General features: G+C 43.2%; 1 protein-coding gene across 1 annotated transcript in view; it reads right to left on the bottom strand.

Annotated features, from left to right (window-relative positions):
• The window catches only part of CFAP46 (cilia and flagella associated protein 46), a 1,487,057-nt gene that overhangs the window by 1,305,290 nt on the left and 160,816 nt on the right, over positions 1-20,951 (bottom strand). The window contains exon 6 of the mRNA XM_078643461.1: positions 1,308-1,472. Coding sequence (XP_078499587.1) covers positions 1,308-1,472 — 165 coding nt within the window. The remainder of the gene's footprint in view (positions 1-1,307; positions 1,473-20,951) is intronic.

Genomic DNA, 20,951 nt, shown 5'->3' with positions numbered 1-20,951 from the left:
CATGAAATTCTTTGTGAGAGAGATGTTCCTCATAAGTTCTCATGTTCTGCATAAGGTGTATCTAGTTCGAAACTGATTTTACAGTGTTACATTGTGGAGCATTTATTTTATGTAATAGTTTCAGTGATTCTACCTATGCGCTCTAATTCTCCTTTGGGCTAAACAAAATCTAGATGCATAATGTAGTGTAACTCTAACAGTGGCATAACGCAATATGATAACCCCCCAAGAAGAACGTGATGAGGGGTCCCCGAGACACCCATATCTTACAGATATTGATTGATCTTGTGCTGAATGGGCACCCTTCAAGAGCTGGGGGCCCCTCTATGCCCCAGGGGCTGCAGGGATGTGTGTTACGCCCCTGAACTCTAATCTCGTCAACTCCTGTTTGACTCCTCTTTTTAGTTTTGGCATATGGTCTATACCAGAATACCTTAAATATTTTGTGCTGCCATTATGTCATTGTTGAAATGTTCATGCAGACATGAGAAAATCCAGATTTTCTTTTTATTTATTTATTGAACAGTGATGTTGCAGAATGCGTACTCTGGGTTTGTTAATCGTACTCCCGACATATGTCCCATGGCATGTTGTTGTATTTGGTCACCCTGGAGTTGACAGATGAGCTGGAACTGAATGTGCAGCTATTGTGGCGTGTGAAGGCTGTCGATGTTATAGAATAACAGAAATGTTGCAGTTCCCATTAGGGAACATATGGACTCGGGGGCAGATGTATCAAAATACCTATTTGCGATTCTCAAATAGCGATTTTTTTACATTATCATTGTAAAACGTAAACTAGGGACCCTGTTTTGCATTGCTATGTTTGATTTCAGGTTGCTTTGGACAAGCGCTTTCCTGTTCAGACCATGTTTACATGCTTTACACTTTGTACATTTGAACAACTCTGTTTTAGTTTCTGCGTTCCCAAAGCTTTCACGTCAGTGTTTTGTGATCTTTCTGTGAAATGACCAGATGTTATTTTGTACCCAACTGATTTTGATTTTCTAAAGATAAGTAAATAGCTGCCTCCCTTGGAAGCTACTCCTCCGTACGTCCAGTCTGACTCCTGTTCCCTCGTCCTCCAATGACTCTCATGCAAACACTACACCTTACACCCATTTTTCATTTGTTGTGCTACTCCAGTATTTTTAGAAGCGCTTGTAGGAAAACAAAAACACAACACAATAGCAATTGATACCTGTGGTATAAGCAAATGGTGTTCACCAAGGTGCGGTCAACTATCTTTTGTTTCTAACATATGGGGCATCTCTAGGAGTTTTTCAAATATATAGAAATATACTTACAACATGAGCTCTGCCCTCCAATCACTATCTTGCTCTTTAACATACTCCAAGGCTTTTAAAATGTCAGTCAAACCAGGAATGAGAAGGTGACGATACCCAGGCTTTAAAAATTGGCTGGCTATCTGCCAGAATAGGACTGATGCATTGTAAATCAGAAAATGGTACCTGAAAAACAAAAGTGTACAGTTATCATATGGCAGTGTATATATAGAATTGCAAGACTCACTATAACTTGGGTTCTTATTTAGAATGTTGAGGGAACTGAGCATCCTCCAATTTCTGGAGGAAACTAACTACAGAGTAGAACCCGCCGGCTGACTTTCCTCCACAAAACTATACCAATGGTGTTGGAAATGTATCCTGAGAGTTGTACCTCGTAATTAGAGTTTCCTCCAGATATTAGAGGCTTTTCAGTTTATTCCAAGCCAGGTGTCTCCACCTGGTCGATCATGAGCTACTGGTAGCTCACCGACACCATCAGTAGCTTGAGGCCTGACTTCCACTTTAATACCCTATCATTGTAATTTTGTTTATTTTTTAGGCCTTTTCAAGCCTCATGTATGTGCTTAGCAGCCATCATACAAACCAATTCTGCGCGACTTGGCGGCCGGAGTGGCATAATTGTCTCTACATAGCCCAGCGCAGGGGAGGCAGCACTTGCCACCCTAGGCACAACTAGACAGGCATCAGGTTTGTGGCCAAAAAGAACTTTATGTAAATATAAAAAAGAACAAACAGATGCCTGTGTAATCCTTTCTTCGAGGCTTCTAAAACACGAGTGTTACTTTATTTATTTAAACAAAAAATCAATTTGAAACACTGTTTTAATTTAATCATTAAATGAAATCAGCTTTTTACAGGCATCTAATTTTTAAATAAATAATGGACCTTGCAAGTTGTTCCTGGCCGCAAACCGGAACCAGGAACATAATTTTACATGTCTTTTCATTAAATTTTAATGAAATAATGGGAGAAATGTAAAATTAAGTTCCTTGCTCCGATTTATGCCCAGGGAGAACTTCCAAGAAGTGGTTTATTTAAAAAGGTCCCTGTAACACGATGCTTTAATTTAATGTTACAATGGGAAAAATTTAAAATGAAGTGTTCATTTTATGGTACAATGCATATAAGACTTAACACTTCGCTTTAAATGTATCCCATTAAAAAAAGTACCTCACCTCTGTAGTGGCCATATTTGTCTGTTGTAAACGAGGCCAATAAATTGGCAGGGACAGCTGAGCAGGGACCAAGCATAGGTCTTCCTTGCATGAGCAAAGCCTTGTAAATAATACAAATAGTGATACAAAAGTCATACAAACACATAATGGAATCTTAAAAAAAATCACAACAAAATCACAGCGGTTATTTCACCTGCGTCCAGAAGCATATACACCAGACTCGTCCTCGACATCCCCGATACAACGCATCATCCAGCACCTGCGAAACCTCCACTGGCTCCCCGTTGAGAAGAGAATCACTTTCAAGATACTCACCCACGCCTACAAATGCCCCCACAACACCGGACCTTAATACCAAAAACAAGAGAATCTCCTTCGCCTACCCAAGAGAAACCTCCGATCCACCGTCCTCGCCCTTGCCAAAACCCCACGAATCCGAAAAGCCAGAACAGGTGGAAGGGCCTTCTCCTACATCACGGCCAAGACCTGATCGACATCAGATGCGCCCCCTCCCTGAACATCTTCAGGAAGACACTCAAGACCTGGCTCTGCGACTGAATGGAGCTGTTTACCTCCCAACCCCAGCGCTTTGAAACCCTCACGGGTGAGTAGTGCGCTTACAATTCACCTGATTGATTGATTGATACACCAGATTATATCACTACATTGAGAGGAAATTTTAGAAGTGATAGCTTTTGAATATGAAGCATTCATGGACTCCCATCATCCCTGATGACAATGCTATATTCATGAACTAAGTGGTAAGCCATACATGTGGCATAGGTTAATATTACATGGAGAAAATGTATAGTTGGTCAGGAGAGATCTTTGTACAGTGCACATCCTGAACTTAGGCATTTCAAGGTCCCATTGTGTGAATGTACAAAAAGTAGGCATGATGTCATAAAATATTTGTATTGCAGCATTTATACAGTGCTTAATACCCTTTTGTGGGGCATTGAAGCACTTACCTACATGGTCAGCAAGCTAATCCATTTAGGGTGCGTGGCTGGAAAGGTGTGGTCTTTATTTTGTGATCCTATGTGGGAATTTTCCATGCTGGCGTGATGATCACTGAGGTGCGGTTACTGAGATATAGAAGATAGTAGTGCAGTGGATAAGACAGTGCGTGAGAGTCAGATGTGCAGGTTATTATTTTAGGTCGAGCCTAGAGGCATGTGCCGCTCTGGGAGACTTGTTGTAGTGGAGTATGTAATTAAAGCTCCGCCCATATTTGTCATTCGCTTGTGTCAGTGACCGTCGTAAATGCTGGCGTCTGATTCGTAAAGAGGCTTGTTAGTCCCTCCTTAGTACCGCCATGTCTTCATTTGAAACTTCCCATGGCGACAGGCCCTTTTACTTCGGTTGTTACACGGTAAGTCTTTTTTAGCCTAAGAGCACTACTTTCTTTATTGACTTTCTCTTGCTGCAGGTAGCACATGGGCGCCCGCTTTCAACAACAACCCGGGCGCCTGGCATTCATTATCTCAATCTCCCACCCCGTCGCTGCTTAATGTCACTGTGGTGTGCAGCAGATCAGAATGGCTTTTGTGCAAGTTTGTCATGCACTAAACTGTGTGCAGCAGCAGGCGGGGCAGTTTATTTGTGCACTAGCTTCTTGTGCATGGAGAGTAGGCAGGGAAGATTCTCTGTGCAACAGCTTCTTGTGAAAGTGAAGTGTGCACCAGCAGGTCGGGAAGGCTCTTTGTGCTCCAGCTTCTTGTGCATGGGGAGTGTGCCCAGCAGGTTGGGAGGGCTCACCTCGCATTCTGTTGAGCACCAGCATATAGGAGAGATCCAGGACTCTATGCCCGGCGCTGTGTGTGATGTGAGACAGCAGCCGGCCGGGCCAGCTCTCGTCAGCCGCTTCCCTGTACAAGCCGTGTACGTCGGCAGAGACGCACTCAGAAAGGTGTCTCATCTATCCACAACCTGCTGGTGTGTTTGTGACAAACCACCCATCCGTACATCCCTTCTCCACAGCACACAGTGCTGAGAAAGGGGACGTGTCTCTGCTCTCAAGTTACACTGGGTGTTTTAAATATTGCTTCCAGTAACCACTCCGAGGGCAGCTGCATGACCCAGGCAGAGCTGGAAACACCTCACTGTACCAGGAAGTGATGCTCCGGCCGGTTAAATATGGATTGGGAGGAAAGGGCAGTCTGTCTGACATGTTTTCTCTCTGCTGTGCCTGAAATAATCCTATGCTATTGCGTAGAGCCTCTGAGGCTATCTTGTGGACAAAGGACTGGAAGCAGGGCTACATGCTACATGGGGGACACAGATACGCACATCACTGTGATTTTAAACAGGGTGGCAGCTATCAGTAGTGCTGCATGTGCAGCTGTTCCAGAGTCCACACACACTAACCCCAGCAATGTTGCTGAGGGTGGGAACCAGAGGCGCGGGGCCAAAGGGCGAGCCAGCCTGCACTATCTCATGAATACACAAAAGTGGGCTGCCCCTTGAATCAATTCCTCAGTTCATCTACAGAGTTCTGTAGAGATGCACTACCAGTGGGGGCATCTCATAAAAAGTTACGGACTGGCCTCACACACCGCCCGGTGTCATGCTTCATCATCGGCTGTCCTCGCCCTCTAAAAACTTGGTTTGATAGAGGGCGGGCATACACCTGAAGACAGGGATGCACTTCTAAATCTAAGTGATGGCCGTGGGGGAGTAGTAAGTGATTTAAAAACCATTACATTAGTCCATGTGCTATGCTTTATTCAAATGGTAAATGTATGGCGGTTAAAAACTAAGTAAACGGTTGTATGGGATATTACTCTCCCTTCACCGTATGAAATGCGGTCTTTTTTTATTTATTTTCTTAAGTTACGGACTGGTCTCACACACCGCTCGGTGTCATGCTTCATCATCGGCTGTCCTCGCCCTCTAACAACTTGGTTTGATAGAGGGCGGGCATACACCTGGAGACAGGGAAGCACTTCTAAATCTAAGTGATGGCCGTGGGGGAGTGATAAGAGATTTAAAAACCATTACATTAGTCCATGTGCTATGCTTTATTCAAATGGTAAATGTATGGTGGTTAAAAACTAAGTGAACGGTGGTTTGGTATATTTTTCTCCCTTCACCGTATGAAATGAAGGGAGAATAATATCCCATACCACTGTTCACTTAGTTTTTAACCAACATGGCTTCAGGGTTCCACATAAACATTGGTAAATCTCACGCCCTAGCACTGTCAAACACATGCGACCACTTACCAGAGCTTGAAGGACAATTCCCAGTGAAATGGGCTACAGAATTGCTCCCCTACTTGGGGATCTGCCTCGCTGCTGCGATTGTGCAAACTACTATAATAAATTACAATAACCTACATAGACCAATTAGAGAGTACTTACACAGCTGGAAACCCATCATCTGTCTACTCGGGCGAATTGCCGCCATTAAAATTTCAATTCTATCAAAGACTATGCAGTTATTTCAAACACTACCGGTTTCCCCCCTAGAGGGATGTTTCTTACATTGCAGAAAGAGTTACATCGGTTTGTGTGGGCGGGGGCTCGACCACGTATGAGACAGGAATTGAGCCATTTAAGTCCAAATGAAGGGGGTATTGGCAATCCCAAATCGACAATGTTACTTTCAAGCGGCGCAGATGGGTTATCCGGTAGAATGAAGTAGAGAGGAATCTGAAAAACACTGGCTATTCCAAGACAGGACGATTGCGAGGCTTCCCCTTTGGAAAGTACCATTTCTTAGGACAACTGACAGGCCACGAAGCTTACAAAAGTCCCCCATCACAAAGACAGTAATGGAGGTGTGGGACAGCGTAGCTTCTTATAGAGGGCTCACCACCTTCCCTTCCCCTATGACACCAGTGTTCAAGAATGGGGATTTCACTCTGGGCCTAGAAGGGAGAGCATTCAAGGCAATGCGCCAGATCCCATGTTGCGCTACTGGCCATATGTTGGACGAGGAGGGTATTGTTCCCTTCCCACAATTACGACTACAATATAACCTGCCAGAGATCGAAAGGTTACGCTACGTCCAGGTGCGACACTAGTTGCTACATCCCTCTCACCTTCCCACAGTTAGTAAATGGCTAATATAGTACAAGAAATGGCTGGTTACAAAAACCACAGATAAACAATTGATCTCCGAAATATATACATTACTGTGTCAACCTGCCCCTGAAAGCGTACACCCAGTCAACAGTGCTCGGCGAAGGAATTGGGGAGAGATTTATCCAGTAAAAGCGTGGGGGGAGATTTGTTATAGAGCCAGACACATGGCTCGGAATACATCTAGTATTGAGAAAGCTACTAAGATACCCACCTACTGGTATCTGACTCCAATACGCCTCAACAAAGAGAACACGGTGCCCAGCCCAACTGCTGGCATGGATGCGGAGCAGCAGGCATGCTTCTACACATACTATGGGACTGTCCAAGCCAGGCATCTTACTGGACTCTGATTTTAGACGAAATGGACGTACACTTTGACAGACAGATACCCCGGTTCTCCGCATACACGGTCCTGGGCTTGTCTAACTCCTTAACCTATCCACTCAAATCTCACAAAGGGAGACAGATGGGATTGGCGCTTGTTGGACTTGGCCCTTTTTGCAGGGTCATCCCTAAACCTTTTGCCTTTCTCCTAGCCTTTTTGTTTACATGGTGTTGGTGGTTCTAGGTCTCTGGGCACTTTAGCACTGCTGTCCAGTGTAAAGTGCGTGTGCTCTCTGTGTTACATATTGTAAGATTGGCCTACACCTGTTTGGCCTATTTAATTCAGTCCCTTGTAAAGTGGTATCTCATATACCCAGGGCTGGTAAATTAAATGCTACTAGTGGGTTTGCAGCACTGATTGCGCCACCCACCAAAGTAGCCTTTCAAACCCCTCTCAGGCCTCTGCCATTGCAGAGCCTGTGCACGCAGTATTACTGCTGCTGTGACATGGCACCTAAAGTGTATGCCATGTCTGTGACCCCCCTTTTACTGCATGTCTGTCACCCCTATGGTAGGCCCTAACTAGCCCTATGGGCAGGGTGCATTGTAGGGAAAAGGTGGGACATGTACTTTAAGTGTGTGACATATCCTGTTAGTGACAAACAGCAATTTTGGTTTCTCACTACTGTGCGGCTGCCCTCCCATAGGAATGCATTGGGGATTCCCTGATAAGTGTTTCAGTGGTAATTCCTATTATGAGAAGAGCACAGTGGTCAAGTTTAGTATATTTAGAATGGTAATAATAAATGCTGTGCAATGGAGTGCGCAGATTTATTATAACTAGTTTAGAAATGCCACTTTTAGAAGTTGGCATTTCTGTGTGCTATGTGTCTGTCTACCTGATGTGAATTGCATGACTGGCTTTTGAGTGACAGGGGATGCTGAGGTGTGTGGCTCCAGGATGGGCAGGGTGAGTCAGCACTAGGCTGAATGGGACATCTGCATTTGGAGTAGTGGGAGTGCGATATCTATGCTGCTTATACTGTATTTCGCTGGTGTTTAGCCGATTCACATCCTTCCCATTATTAGTTTACTTCACATCTTTCTCATTCTTAATATTTATCCTTGAATGTACATTTTGACGTGTTCTATTATTGTTGTTTATTTTATATAACTATGCTGTCTATTGTTGTTTATTTGTTTTGATTATGCTGTCCTCCCATAGGATGTTCTTTTATTTTGTTCTCCCCCATTTCTTTGTTGTTATTTTGCTTTGGCTAAATATATCTCTTCCATAGTTCCGCCTTTCTATTTTCCTGTTCTGATTAATCTTATGGTTTAATCTGCGCACTTCTTCTCCTTCTCCATACTCTCCTACTCTCCTACTCTTTCCCCCTCTTCCTCAGTATCACCTATCTCGAAACTTGGCCCCAACTCTTGGTCTATCCTCTACCCCTCCCACCTCTCCAAGAATGGTAAGAAAAACTTCAAACACAAGCTCGAGCACCTGCTTTATTTTATCTATTAGTGCTTCCTGATTAAGCTAATTTAGTAACTATTTTAGGATGGCGCTGGCAGCTTGCCGGCGCCATCCTAAAATTGTTACAGGATGATGGACAGCTCACTCAAGGGACCCCTACGCACATCGTTGCGATTGCATAGTAACACACACATGGTCGCTGGAACTAGTTGAAGCTCAAATTCAATGACTCATTCGTCAGCCCAAAAACAATCGTGAGCGTTGTCGAGGCTGGGCAGGTGTGCCTTCTTCCCAAATCTACCGTCGAAAATCAGCTGTGATGCTGGATAGAGGCCTTTGTATCCTTGACTTTCACGAGCGCAATCCTCGTGCCACTGCTGACAGCTCACTCAAGGGACCCCTGCGCACATCGGTGCGATTGCATAGTAACACACACATGGTCGCTGGAACTAGTGAAGCTCAAATTCAGTGACTCATTCATCAGCCCAAAAACAATCGTGAGAGTTGTCGAGGCTGGGTAGGTGTGCCTTCTTCCCAAAAAAACACAGACGCAAAAATTTTCGCAAAATGCTTGGCCATAAGACTTGCACCACTAATGCCCAGAATTGTAAATATACAACAGCATGGGTTTATAGCAGGGAGGGACACATCAGCTCATGTCAACACAGCAATAACAGCATTTGACATAGCAGAGATAGAGGCCACTCCTCTTGCTATGATAATGCTTGATGCCGAAAAGGCGTTTGACCGGGTGGGATGGGACTATTTATGGCGGACACTGGGATCTTTGTGCTTTGAAGGGGAATTCTTAAACGGGATCCGTGCACTTTACGACAAACCAACGGCACACATTAGCTATGGAGGGCTTACATCGCCGTGTTTTTCAATCTTGAGGGGTACTCGTCAAGGGTGCCCTTTGTCACCTTTATTATTTGCCCTTTCACTTGAACCGTTCTTAAAGGCCTTGGATACCCAACTTGGAATAACACCATTCAAGACTGGCACGCATAGTCTAAAAATTACTGCATATGCAGACGACATTGCTTTCTATTCGTCTGAAGTAATCGAGTCCCTAAGAGCTATTAATCATGAAGCACTTAAATTCGGCACAGTTTCAGGTTACAAATTGAATACACATAAAACTCAAATAATAGCTAATTTTGTCCCCCCGACACCAGTACCAGAAATCTGTAAGGTTGCAACCTATCTTGGAGTTAAAATCACTTCAAACATTAAAGAACTTAACGTTATTAACTATAACGAGCTAATGAAAACTACCATCTCGACCCTGAAGAAATGGCATCGACTTCCACTAAGTCTAATTGGTAGAATAAATTTGATCAAAATGAAAATCATACCCAAATATTTATATTTGTTTAGATCAATCCCTTTGATACTGAATAGACTTTTTTTAAACAATTAGATGGGATTTTTGGTAACTTCATCTGGGGGTACAAGAAGGCTAGGAGATCATTAAAGGTATTGAAAAATCAGATTGAGTCCGGGGGCCTTAATTTTCCTGATTTGAAATTATACTTTTGGGCATCATTTATAAGACGTATACGGTCATTACTAAATACTGAGGATACGCTATTTTTCCACCATTTATTGTTAAAAGGCGACTCCAACCAATTTTTACTTCACATAACAGACCCAAATTACTACAAACGGGTCAAGTTCAAGACTGCACGTGACATAATAAGAATATGGAAGGATATTCTCGATTACTGCAAAACCACTATATATCACTCTCAACTGATTCTATGGAACAATCCTGGCCTACCGAGCATATTCAGTGATGGGGAATCCCGTAGATAGCAGCTGAAAGGCGTAACAGTTTTGGGTGATTTGTACAACTCACAAGGCATGCTAGATTTTCCCATTCTAAAACACCTATATGGTCTGACTGAAATACATAGGTTTAAATATTTACAAATCTATGATTTTTTAGTGCGCAAAAATAAAATCAATAGCGTGTCGAGCGGTGGTATCTGGGATTGCTTAAACTCTAGGAAAGAGAAATTAATCATCAGTTCAACTTACAAATTTCTTATAGGCCTCAGATCTGACGACAGTGATACACTTGCTAAAAAATGGAACTCTAAACTTGGAACAAATTTTACAGGAAAACATATAATTCAATCTTATACTAATATTCATAACACTGTAAGGTCATCTAGTTTAAGACTTCAACCATAAAGAACCACCTACATGCTTTATTATACGCCAGAACATTTTTCGAAATGGCCTACAAGCAATGCCTTGCGAGATAAAACCAATGCCCAAAATGCGCTGAATATGCGGCGGATTTGGTACACATGCTGTTTTCCTGTCCAAAGTTAGGGAAATATTGGGAAGAAGTGGGAAAAATTTTGGTTGCTAAAAACATTCTTAGCTCTTCTATAACGGCGACTATGGCATTACTTGGCCTACATTTAAATAATCAACCACGCCCTGCATTGGCATTAATACTAATTTCATGTGCTAAATTAATCCTAGCAAGGGCCTGGATTAGCTCTAATATACCTAACGCTATGGAATGGTGGTATTTAGTCATTGAAATCAAAACAATGGAGTGTACTCTTGCAGAACTAAGAGGCACTCGTCGCTAAAGAAATTTGGGAAAATTTGGGGGGATTTAGATTGAACTGACTGACTTAAAAAATAACTTTGACTGACAAGTAGATCTTGCTGGTATATAGTAGTCTCTCTATTATGATATTTGATTTATAGATTTTACTTTATCTTTCACTTCTGTATTTAATTAACTTCTTGTAAAAATCAAGTTCAATCAAATCAAATTACAGTATGATGTGAAATAATTTTGAATGTATTGTTGTCTTGTACCAGGTGAAAAGAAAATAAAAATATTTTAAAACCAAAAAAAAAGGAACTAGTTAAAGCTCAAATTCAGTGACTCATTCATCAGCCCAAAAACAATTGTGAGCGTCGTCGAGGCTGGGTAGGTGTGCCTTCTTCCCAAATCTACAGTCGAAAATCAGCTGTGATGCTGGATAGAGGCCTTTGTATCCTTGACTTTCACGAGCGCAATCCTCGTGCTGTTCCTGTGAACAGGAGCTTCTTTCTCTTCATCCGCTGCTCTGATCGGTCTCTGACCATTTATACACACAAGAGGCACTTGAACTCGCACAGAAGACCCCCCCCCCCAGTGGGGCAGAGGGCAGAAGACCACAAAAACAAGTTGGGCAGAGGGCAGAAACGAGTGGGGCAGAGGGCAGAAGACCACAAAAACGAGTTGGGCAGAGGGCAGAAGAGCACAAAAACGAGTGGGACAGAGGGCATAAACGAGTGGGGCAGAGGGCAGAAGACCACAAAAACGAGTTGGGCAGAGGGCAGAAGACCACAAAAACGAGTGGGGCAGAGGGCAAAAGGGCACAAACACGAGTGGGGCAGAGGGCAGAAAGGCACAAAAACGAGTGGTACAGAGGGCAGAAGGGCATAAAAAACGAGAGGGTGGCAGTGATGAACCAGAGGGCGCATCACGGTCTCGCCCCCAAAAAAAACCCGCGAACACGCAAAGCGCCCCGCGAACATGCCAAAACGCCCCGCGAACACGCAAAGCGCCCCTCGAACACGCAAAAATATAAAAACGCGAAAATTTGCACAAATTCGCAAATTTTGCGGATCGCGAATTCGCAAATCCGCAAATTCGCGAATCGCAAATTCGCAAAATTCGCCCATGCTTACAAATAATGATATTACTACCAGTGGGCTACCTATCATATCGAACTCTTTGATAGATTTAAACTCCCCAATAGTGTTGGACGTGGTTTCTCAGTCCAACATAAATGCTTCATCTCCTTTGTATAATTCACTAGTTGAGGCGGTAGAATGCTCTGAAACACAATTGCCGTTAGTAGCTAACGTTACCAAAGGAAAAATACAAACTAAGAGGCACCAGGGAGCTCACCGTTCCCCACCCAAAAAAAGAAGGGAGAAGGGAGGGGCTAGAAAAGGGGGTTAAACCTTAAATATATCCTTACCACCTGTGGATTTAACGAAAAAGTTACCTAAGGAACCAATGAAGGCTGCACTAATAGGGCCCACCGCAAAAATAAGTATGTTTCCAGAAGCCTTGTCGGTCAAAGGGATAATGGAGGCTATGGAACGCCTTCTAAAATCTCTTTTGTTGCCACTTACAGAGAGAGTCAAAAGGCTGGGGGAAAAATGGATTGTATAATGGCAGCTTCCAATTTAAGTGAAGCCCCTAAACAAACCAACCCACAGGTAATTGGCCCTATAATTAAAAAACCAATACAGAAAACAACTAGGCCCCAACTGGACAACCCCATACCTAAAACAACGACCTTTCACACTAATCCCCCTAGACCGATGGCCACGCAAGACTTACATAAAGAGAAGGCTAAATCAGATCTCCTTAAAGTCCCTGTTGCTAGAAATTTTCCTTTAAGCAAGGCACCTAAAATGAACATAGAAAAATCAAATAGTAGAAACAACGTAGATTTACCTCCAGAATCATCTAACTACGTCATTATTTTGACTGGAGTTCCGGCTGTGCCAGTAGGAATCATAGAATCCTATACTAGCCTTAAAAATAAAGTTATTTACTGGCTACGAAATAATAGACCTCTTCCTCCACATCTAAATGGAGACATAATATCTGTAAGACGGTGTAACTGGGTGGGTCTTCGACCTAAAGATATTGAGGGGGATGTGGTTATAGTTAATTTCAGGGATCACAGAGTAATAACATACATCAGTGACTGGTTTCCAGGGAGAAGTGAGGGTCGTGTATCATCTCGTAACCTGAGCTATTTTTATCCTGAAGCTCTGATGTCGCCTCCCAATTACCCACCAACACTGGGTTGCTCTGATCCTCTGCAATGTTCCCATCGTAACACACATCCTACTGCTCCATGACAGTATATAAACAGTTTTACCTCTTTTTTCCCACCCCAACGCCCAAATAGGTTCTTCCTTTCTGCTGGCAATAGTTATCATCCCATAAATCCAAATGAGTATTGGAATATCCCATTACACAATCTATTTGACCCCCTCTCTGGTTTAGATGAAAATGAATGACTCATTTCACCTGATCCCCAAGGAGGGAGTACTTATGAGTACTCGAGCAATGGTAAAACATCAAATGAACTATTTATTGTTACTCCTATACCTATGAGCAGATCGTCTGACCCCGTACAAGATATGAAGGGGGATCATTGTTCTTCAAAATTAGATCTGAATGTGAGACTAGGGTTTGGCACTGAGCCCTCGATTTCTACTAAAATGCGAAATACCGTGTCTATCCATCTCAGTATGAAGAGAAAAATGACTGTTCTGCAGGGTGTAACCTTTCTTATAATAGTTCTGTTAGCTCGACTACTCCTGGTAAGATTGGTTCCGGGAAACCTCCTACCCCGTCTGTTAATCAACTGGAAGTCAACTCGGGGGGGAAATGTTGGGGTTAATGATACTGTATTATCTTCTAAATCATGTTCTACTATATATGGGGGGGAAAAGGGGTTGTGTCTATGTATCCCACACCTATACCTGTTTCCTCTCCCAACTTGATTCTTAATTGGAACGTGGCAGGCCTTGCTACAAGAATTGGTTCCCAATCATGGTTGGATCTGGTGAACAATTATACCATCTTATGCTTCCAGGAAACATGGGCTTTAAATCCTGTCCATCTCCTTGGGTATCAGACCCTCCATGCACCAGCTCTAGTAAGTAATCAGGGAAGAAACAGGGGTGGTTTATGCGTTTATGTTAGTATCTCTAGTGGACTTACTGTGTTGAAACACATTGCTATGGAATTTTACCAGGTTGTTGTGATTGGATGGGGCAGCTCACTTAATCTTATTTTAGTAAATTTCTACAACAATGTGGCGTTAGAAAATTTAAATCGAACTTTAAATGAATTAAGTCACACAATTGTCACACTAAATGAATCTTTAGGCAGGGAGTGTGTGCTCGCCTGGCTGGGCGATTTTAATTGTAATATTTGCCAGTATGGCCCGAAGGGAATCTGTGGTCTTGGTTTCCCCATGGACGACACCCAAAACCACTTTACCCATTCCAAAACAGGGGATATCTTAAATAATTTTTTCTTTTATTTTAACTTGTCTTATGTAAATGACTTATGCTCACCACCCATGCCTTTTTACCCAACTTTTCATGGGAGAGGTTGTAATACTGTGATAGATTTCACGCTTTTTTCTAAATCACATGCCTATTTACTCTCATCATGGAAAACGCTGGATGACATTTATGGCGAACATTATGCAATAGCATTTAATATAAATAAGCCTGCACAGAAGCGGAAACCTAGGGAAAACTCAATTATCTATCAAAAACGTATTTCCGTTGGGTGTACCAACGGTTACACCCTCAAATGGGAAAAGTTGGATCCTGCGGTGCTCCTCGACACTTTGTTCTCTGCAAGAAAGGTAGAGATTGACATCTGTCTATCTCCCTCAGTAGATCCTTTAAAAATCTTGGCTTCTTTTTTAAAGATACAAGAGTCGTTTAAACTTCTACTCTCCCGCCAGTTTAAACCAGGACCTAATAAACCCAGAGGGTGGTTTGATAAGAATTGTACATCTGCATTAAAGACTCTAAAAAAGGCGTTACATGCCACGCCTAGATCCCCAGGTGAGATTCGTCAGGCCAGACACCAGTATCGTGGTGCCATCAAGAGTAGGGAGAAAACCTTGAAACATGAGGCTTGGCAAGCTTTAATTTCTTCTTCTGAAAACAGAGATCCAACTGCCTTTTGGAAGGCTGTAAATGCCCCTTTTGCCCGGGGAAAACAACCCGAGATGTTAGATATAGCAATAAATGGGGACACTTGGGTGGCCCATTTTCAAAACATGTATGGTAACTCAGTCCCCTCTTACTTATCTCCCCCGGGTCTTAATACATCTTGTAATAACATTGGATCCTGTCTGGGAAACCTCCCACTCGACATTGTTTTTACTTGCGAGGAGGTCAGCCTGGCCATAAGGGAAAGTCCATCTGGTAAGGCACCAGGCCCGGAGGCAATACCAATTGATGTTTTTAAAGCTGAAATCGATCTCTGGGCCCCCCTATTAACAATTGTGATGAATTGTGCTAATACCCATGGACTTATACCAATGTGGGCAGAAGCGATAGTAGTCCCTATATTTAAAAAGGGGGACAGACATGATCCATCTTGCTATCGCCCAATTTCCCTCCTTGATGCCTTAATGACGATAGCTGGCCGTATCATCTTAAAGCGTGTGCAACATTGGATCGAGGATGCTAACATCCTATCGATCTTCCAGTATGGATTTCAACAAGGCATAGGAACGGTTGAGCAGAGTCTAAATTTATATTTTTTAATTTCTAAATACACCGAAGCCAAGAAAGGGAACCTTTTTATTACTTTTATTGATTTGAGTTCAGCTTTTGACTGTGTTGATCACAATCAGTTATGGTCCACGTTAGAGGTCCTGGGTATGGATTCTTCAATCCTAAATTTCATCAAGGAAATATATAGGGATGCATGGGCAAGGGTGCGCTTTGGTAAACGAGGAGAGTGCTTGTCAATATTCTCCATCAAGAGGGGGGTGAGACAGGGGTGCATTTTAGCCCCCCTACTCTTCTCCCTCTATATAAATGCGATTGGCTACCACCTTAAGAGTTTTCAATATGATTACCCCATAGCTCAGGGCCACCCTGTCCCCATCCTATTATATGCGGACGACGCCGCTAATATGTCCCAAACCAGGCTGGGCCTACAAAGAGCTGTCTCAAAGTTTACAATTTTTATGAGGGATAAGGGACTTAAGGTCAATATATCAAAAACCTTTTCCATGTCTTGTCGACAAGGAACAAAGAAAATACCTTGTCCTATTTTTATAGAGGGTAGACAGATAGAGATCATAGAACATTTTCCCTATCTTGGGATCTCCTTTTACAGGAAGTGTTCCTGGCATACAGCAATTAAAGCCAGAAGACTAGCGTTCTCTAGAGCGATTGGAGCCTTGCAGAACTTTGCGACTAAAATTGGGGGTAGACCCGTTAAGGAGTTGATTGTAATATATAAGGCGAAATGTGTAGCCACGGCCACCTATGGCTCTGGCATCTGGGGGATTGATACTTTAATTACAATCCAACAAACTGAAAATTGCTTCCTCAGATACCTCTTGGGGGTCCCCAAATCAACACCTAGTTATTTTGTACACATAGAACTGGGTCTCCCCTATATATCCGATATAATAATGACTGAGCCCATTCTGTTATGGCATAAGTTGTGGCTAACCCCAGAGACAGTCTTTAATCGTAATATAATATCTGATTGCCTACAACTTGATGGCATAAAGCAAATTAAATGGCTGTGTTTTGTGGAAAAAATATTGACCGAGATTGGCCACCCTGAGTTTTTTAAAAATCCATCTAGTATGGAAATAATGCCACGGAAAGTATTACGTAAATTGGCTATGGACCATCTAGCGAATAAAAGATGGTCCACTGAAAAACTGAAAAAATCAGTGGTAGCCTATCAACAAATTACAACGGTTCAGGGTCTGCAATTGTACCTTGCTAGTGATACTAACTGTTATGCCAGAATGCTCCTTGCAAGGTTTAGATTGGGTTCTTTTTATCGTTTAATTTCCTTCCCAGTCTGCAATGACTGGTCGAGAGAAATGTCGCCTTGTCCCTGTGATGATCTCGCCCCTCAATCTAATCTGCATTGTATTTTATTCTGTAAGTTTTATCAGGTTCCAAGAAAGATCCTACTTAAACCAATTCTTAAGGAGTGGGGCCTCCGGTCTTGTAGAAATGCCTTCCTCAGACTACAACGGCTGGAAACCTTAGAAGTGGCCCACACTTCGGCCACATTTTTGAAACTTTTGGTAAAGTTTAGGAACTCGATGTAATGTATTAAATGTTTTTATGAATTTTAGAAATTTTTAAAAAGTATAAGATTGAAAAAATGTAAAATTTAATTTTGTTTTTATAAAAATGCACTAGTCACTTTTTTGATATTACCTCTGTCTTTTAAAAAAAAAAAAAAATGTTTGGTCCTACTATAATGGAAATGTATTGGTTCTTTGTGACTTATATCTGTTGTTAGTCATATATGTATTTTTTCTCTCTCTGTTTTTTAACAAATGTATGCTTTTATGATATTACAGTGTATATCAAAATAAAACTTTTTTGAATCTTGACGTCAACGCAGAAACCCGACACGACTTCGCACCTATGCACCCGCAGCCCGTGGGTGAGGTAACAAGAGCATTTCGGCGCTCAAGGGTAGATTGACTCTCCTAGTGTCCAGATTCACAGTCGTTTTAGTCCTAACTAGTCAGGATTGTCCGTACTCACCTTTTTCTTGAACTGTACTGTCCATAGACGTTGTTACGCATCTCGCGTGTGAGTTCACACTCTGCACACGCGTCCCGAGGGCCTCCTATTACTTACCTAAAGTTAGGGTAGTGTAGTCCCAGCGTTCTTACAGCCTCTGGACAGCTCCATTCCTTCTATCGATTTCCTTATACCATTTACTTAGTATATGGTTTGCCGTGCCCCTAGGGCACCATTGTAATTTTGTGCAACTTATCGTATTTTTCCTAAGAGATTGTCATGTGCTTAGCCCTCTGATCTCATAAAGAGTTCAGAGGTGTTTTGTTATTCATAAATATATTGTTTATTTTCATAACAACCTGTGTGGTGTCCTTTCATCTGGTATTCAAGGGGTTATATGTGGTAAAACAGCTGGCTTCACATGCCAAAAGAGTTTAGCCTAAGACTGCTTTGTCCATGCTACCATTAGGATAGCTGGTCTATAAGGTTGACTTACAACCAATCACCATAAGGGTTGTTTGGACTGATACAAGGTGATCACTAGAACTAGTGAGCATCATATATCAGGCCAACTTCTCACATTGGTGTGCAGCGGTTGGGATTTGAGCTTTCTGTTGTTTTTACCAAATATAATCTTGAGATATAATTTGAAAGATCACATAAGGTACCATAGGTACATATAACAAGCTTAGAAATACTCTGAGTTCTACTGAACCAGCTGTTGTAGTAGAAAGGGCCTAGCACACCCTGACTACAACTCTTAGCAAGGGATCAGTAGGAAAACCCATAGTGTAGGTAAGTGCATCACTTACACCTCACTAGAAAGCATGTCTACCACAGGAGAGACCTCAGTGACTCCCCTTGTGGTTAGTGACCCTCCACAGGTCCTTTCCAGATATGCAGCCCTCAGCTTCCAGGAGATGAGACAATTGTGTACCTCCAGGAAACTGAAACAGGGTTCTAACCCTACCCCTCCCTTTCTGTTAGGTCTCTTAGAGACATATGATGCTAGAAGGGCTGCTAATGCAGGCCCCTCTAATCCAGATTGGAGCATGCCCCCATTAGAAGGTGAACAAGGTGACCCAGACTCTAACCTTCCTGAAACAGAGAATGTAGATGGTAGGGAAGAAGGGGACTTGTCTGAGGATGAGGCAGAAAATGTCCAACCTTTAGTCAGTAGACTTACCAGGGCCACCTTAGACCTACATGGGGAGGGAACTGGGAGAGCCCCAGTGCCATCCACTAGTAGGCCTAACTTTGGGGTCAGGAGAGATAGATCTCCTTCTAGGGACTCCAAGAGATCTGTGCACTCCCATGCTTCTCATGCATCTGCTCAGAGGAGGATGACTTCCCCTCAGAGGAGAGAGCATGAGGCAAAGATGAAGGAAGTTAATCTGAGGATTCAAAGGGAAGAACTTGCCCTTGCCAAGGAGAAACTTGCCTTTGCTAGAGAGCAACAGTTGCGTGGGGTAGCACCCACTGGTGGCAGCAATATCCCTAAGGATAAAGACAGGAGTTTTGATAATAGACACCTGAGTAAAATAGTGCCCTCCTATAAAACAGGAGATGATATCCACAAGTGGATAACTGCTCTGGAGAGAGCTTGCAAAGTACAGCAGGTACCCCAGAGTCAGTGGGCAGCAATATTGTGGCTCTCCTTTGAAGGTAAAGGCAGAGATAAGCTCCTCACTGTTAGAGATGAGGATGCTAATGATTACCAAGTCTTGAAAACTGCACAGATTGATGGGTTTGGCTTAACAACTGAACAGTACAGGTTGATGTTCAGAGACACCCAGAAAACTCAGGCTCAAGATTGGACTGACTTTGTTGATTGTGCCACTAAGGCTTTGGAAGGCTGGTTACTGGGTAGTAAAGTTACTGATTATACAGGATTGTATAATCTAATTATGAGAGAGCAAATCTTAAATAATTGTCAGAACCATTTGTTGCATCAGCACCTGATTGACTCAGATCTGACCTCTCCCCAAGAATTGGAAAAGAAGGCAGACAGATGGGTCAGAACCAGGGTCAAGCAGCAGAACCAGGGTGGTGGCCAAAAGAAAGCAGACCAGAAGGGTAATAATGAGAATAAGCAAAATGACCAGAAGTCTTCAACAGGGCCCCAACAATCTAAGGAGGGTGGGTCCCAGAATTCCAAAAAGAAGAAGAATGATGGTCCTAAGAAACCATGATGCCAATACTGTAAAAGTAAAACTCACTGGTTTAGTGAGTGCACCAAGAAAGGCCAAACTCCTAACACTACTGTCCCTAAGACACCTGCACCCCCTAGTACAGTTAGTAGTGGTAGTGCACCCCCCAAGGCTATAGTAGGGTTAACCCTGGGAACTCAGGTGGGTTCTGACTTAGTCAGAACACCTACTCAGGCTGTTCTTGTTTGTACTGGGGACATGGATATGGCCCCTACTGTAAGTCCTAGTACTCTGGGCAAATACAGGGAAACGCCTTTAATCAATGGAAAAATGGATCAGGCCTACAGGGACACATGTGCCAGTGTCACTATGGTGACTCCAACATTTGTGGACCCTGACCAGATCATGCTAGGTTCAGACTACCTAGTGACCAATGCTAGCAACGTCACTACCAATCACAGTATGGCAGTTGTTAACTTCTCCTGGGGAGGGGTAACTGGACTCAAAAGGGTTGTAGTTAGTTCAGACCTCCCAGTAGATTGTCTCTTGGGCAATGATTTGGAATCCTCACTGTGGTCAGATGTGGAGTACAGGACTCATGTAGAAATGCTAGGTCTCTCCTCACATGTCCTTGCTGTGACCAGGTCACAGGCCAAGAAATGCCCAGCTGAACAAGTGCTGGATCCTGGAAGAATGGACCAGACACTACCCAAGAGGAAGAACAGTAGGGTTAAGGCAGAGCCTTCCCCCCTGCCTCAGGTTGAGGATCAGCCCTCTCAGGAGGCTGACCCTAAGACCCCAGAAGGAACTGTCCTAGAAGAGCTTGAACCTGAACAGATTGAGTTTCTTGGGACAGGGGGACCTTCCAGGGCAGACTTGAGACAGGCACAGTTAGACTGTTCCTCCCTTGAACCCATCAGACATCAGGCTGCTGCTGAGGCTGCAGGGAATGCTACAGGTGCCCACAAGGTATATTGGGATGAAGGACTCCTATACTCTGAGGCAAGAGACCCCAAGCCTGGTGCTACCAGGAGGCTGGTCATCCCCTTCTCTCTTAGAGGTTTCCTTCTCACCTTAGCCCATGAGATTCCCCTTGCAGGTCACTT

The sequence above is a fragment of the Lissotriton helveticus genome, chromosome 5_1 (genome assembly GCF_964261635.1).
Source record: "Lissotriton helveticus chromosome 5_1, aLisHel1.1, whole genome shotgun sequence".
Taxonomy (NCBI): Eukaryota; Metazoa; Chordata; class Amphibia; order Caudata; family Salamandridae; genus Lissotriton; species Lissotriton helveticus.
Note: the sequence above shows the minus strand (reverse complement) of the source record. Positions and strands in the feature narration are given on the sequence as shown.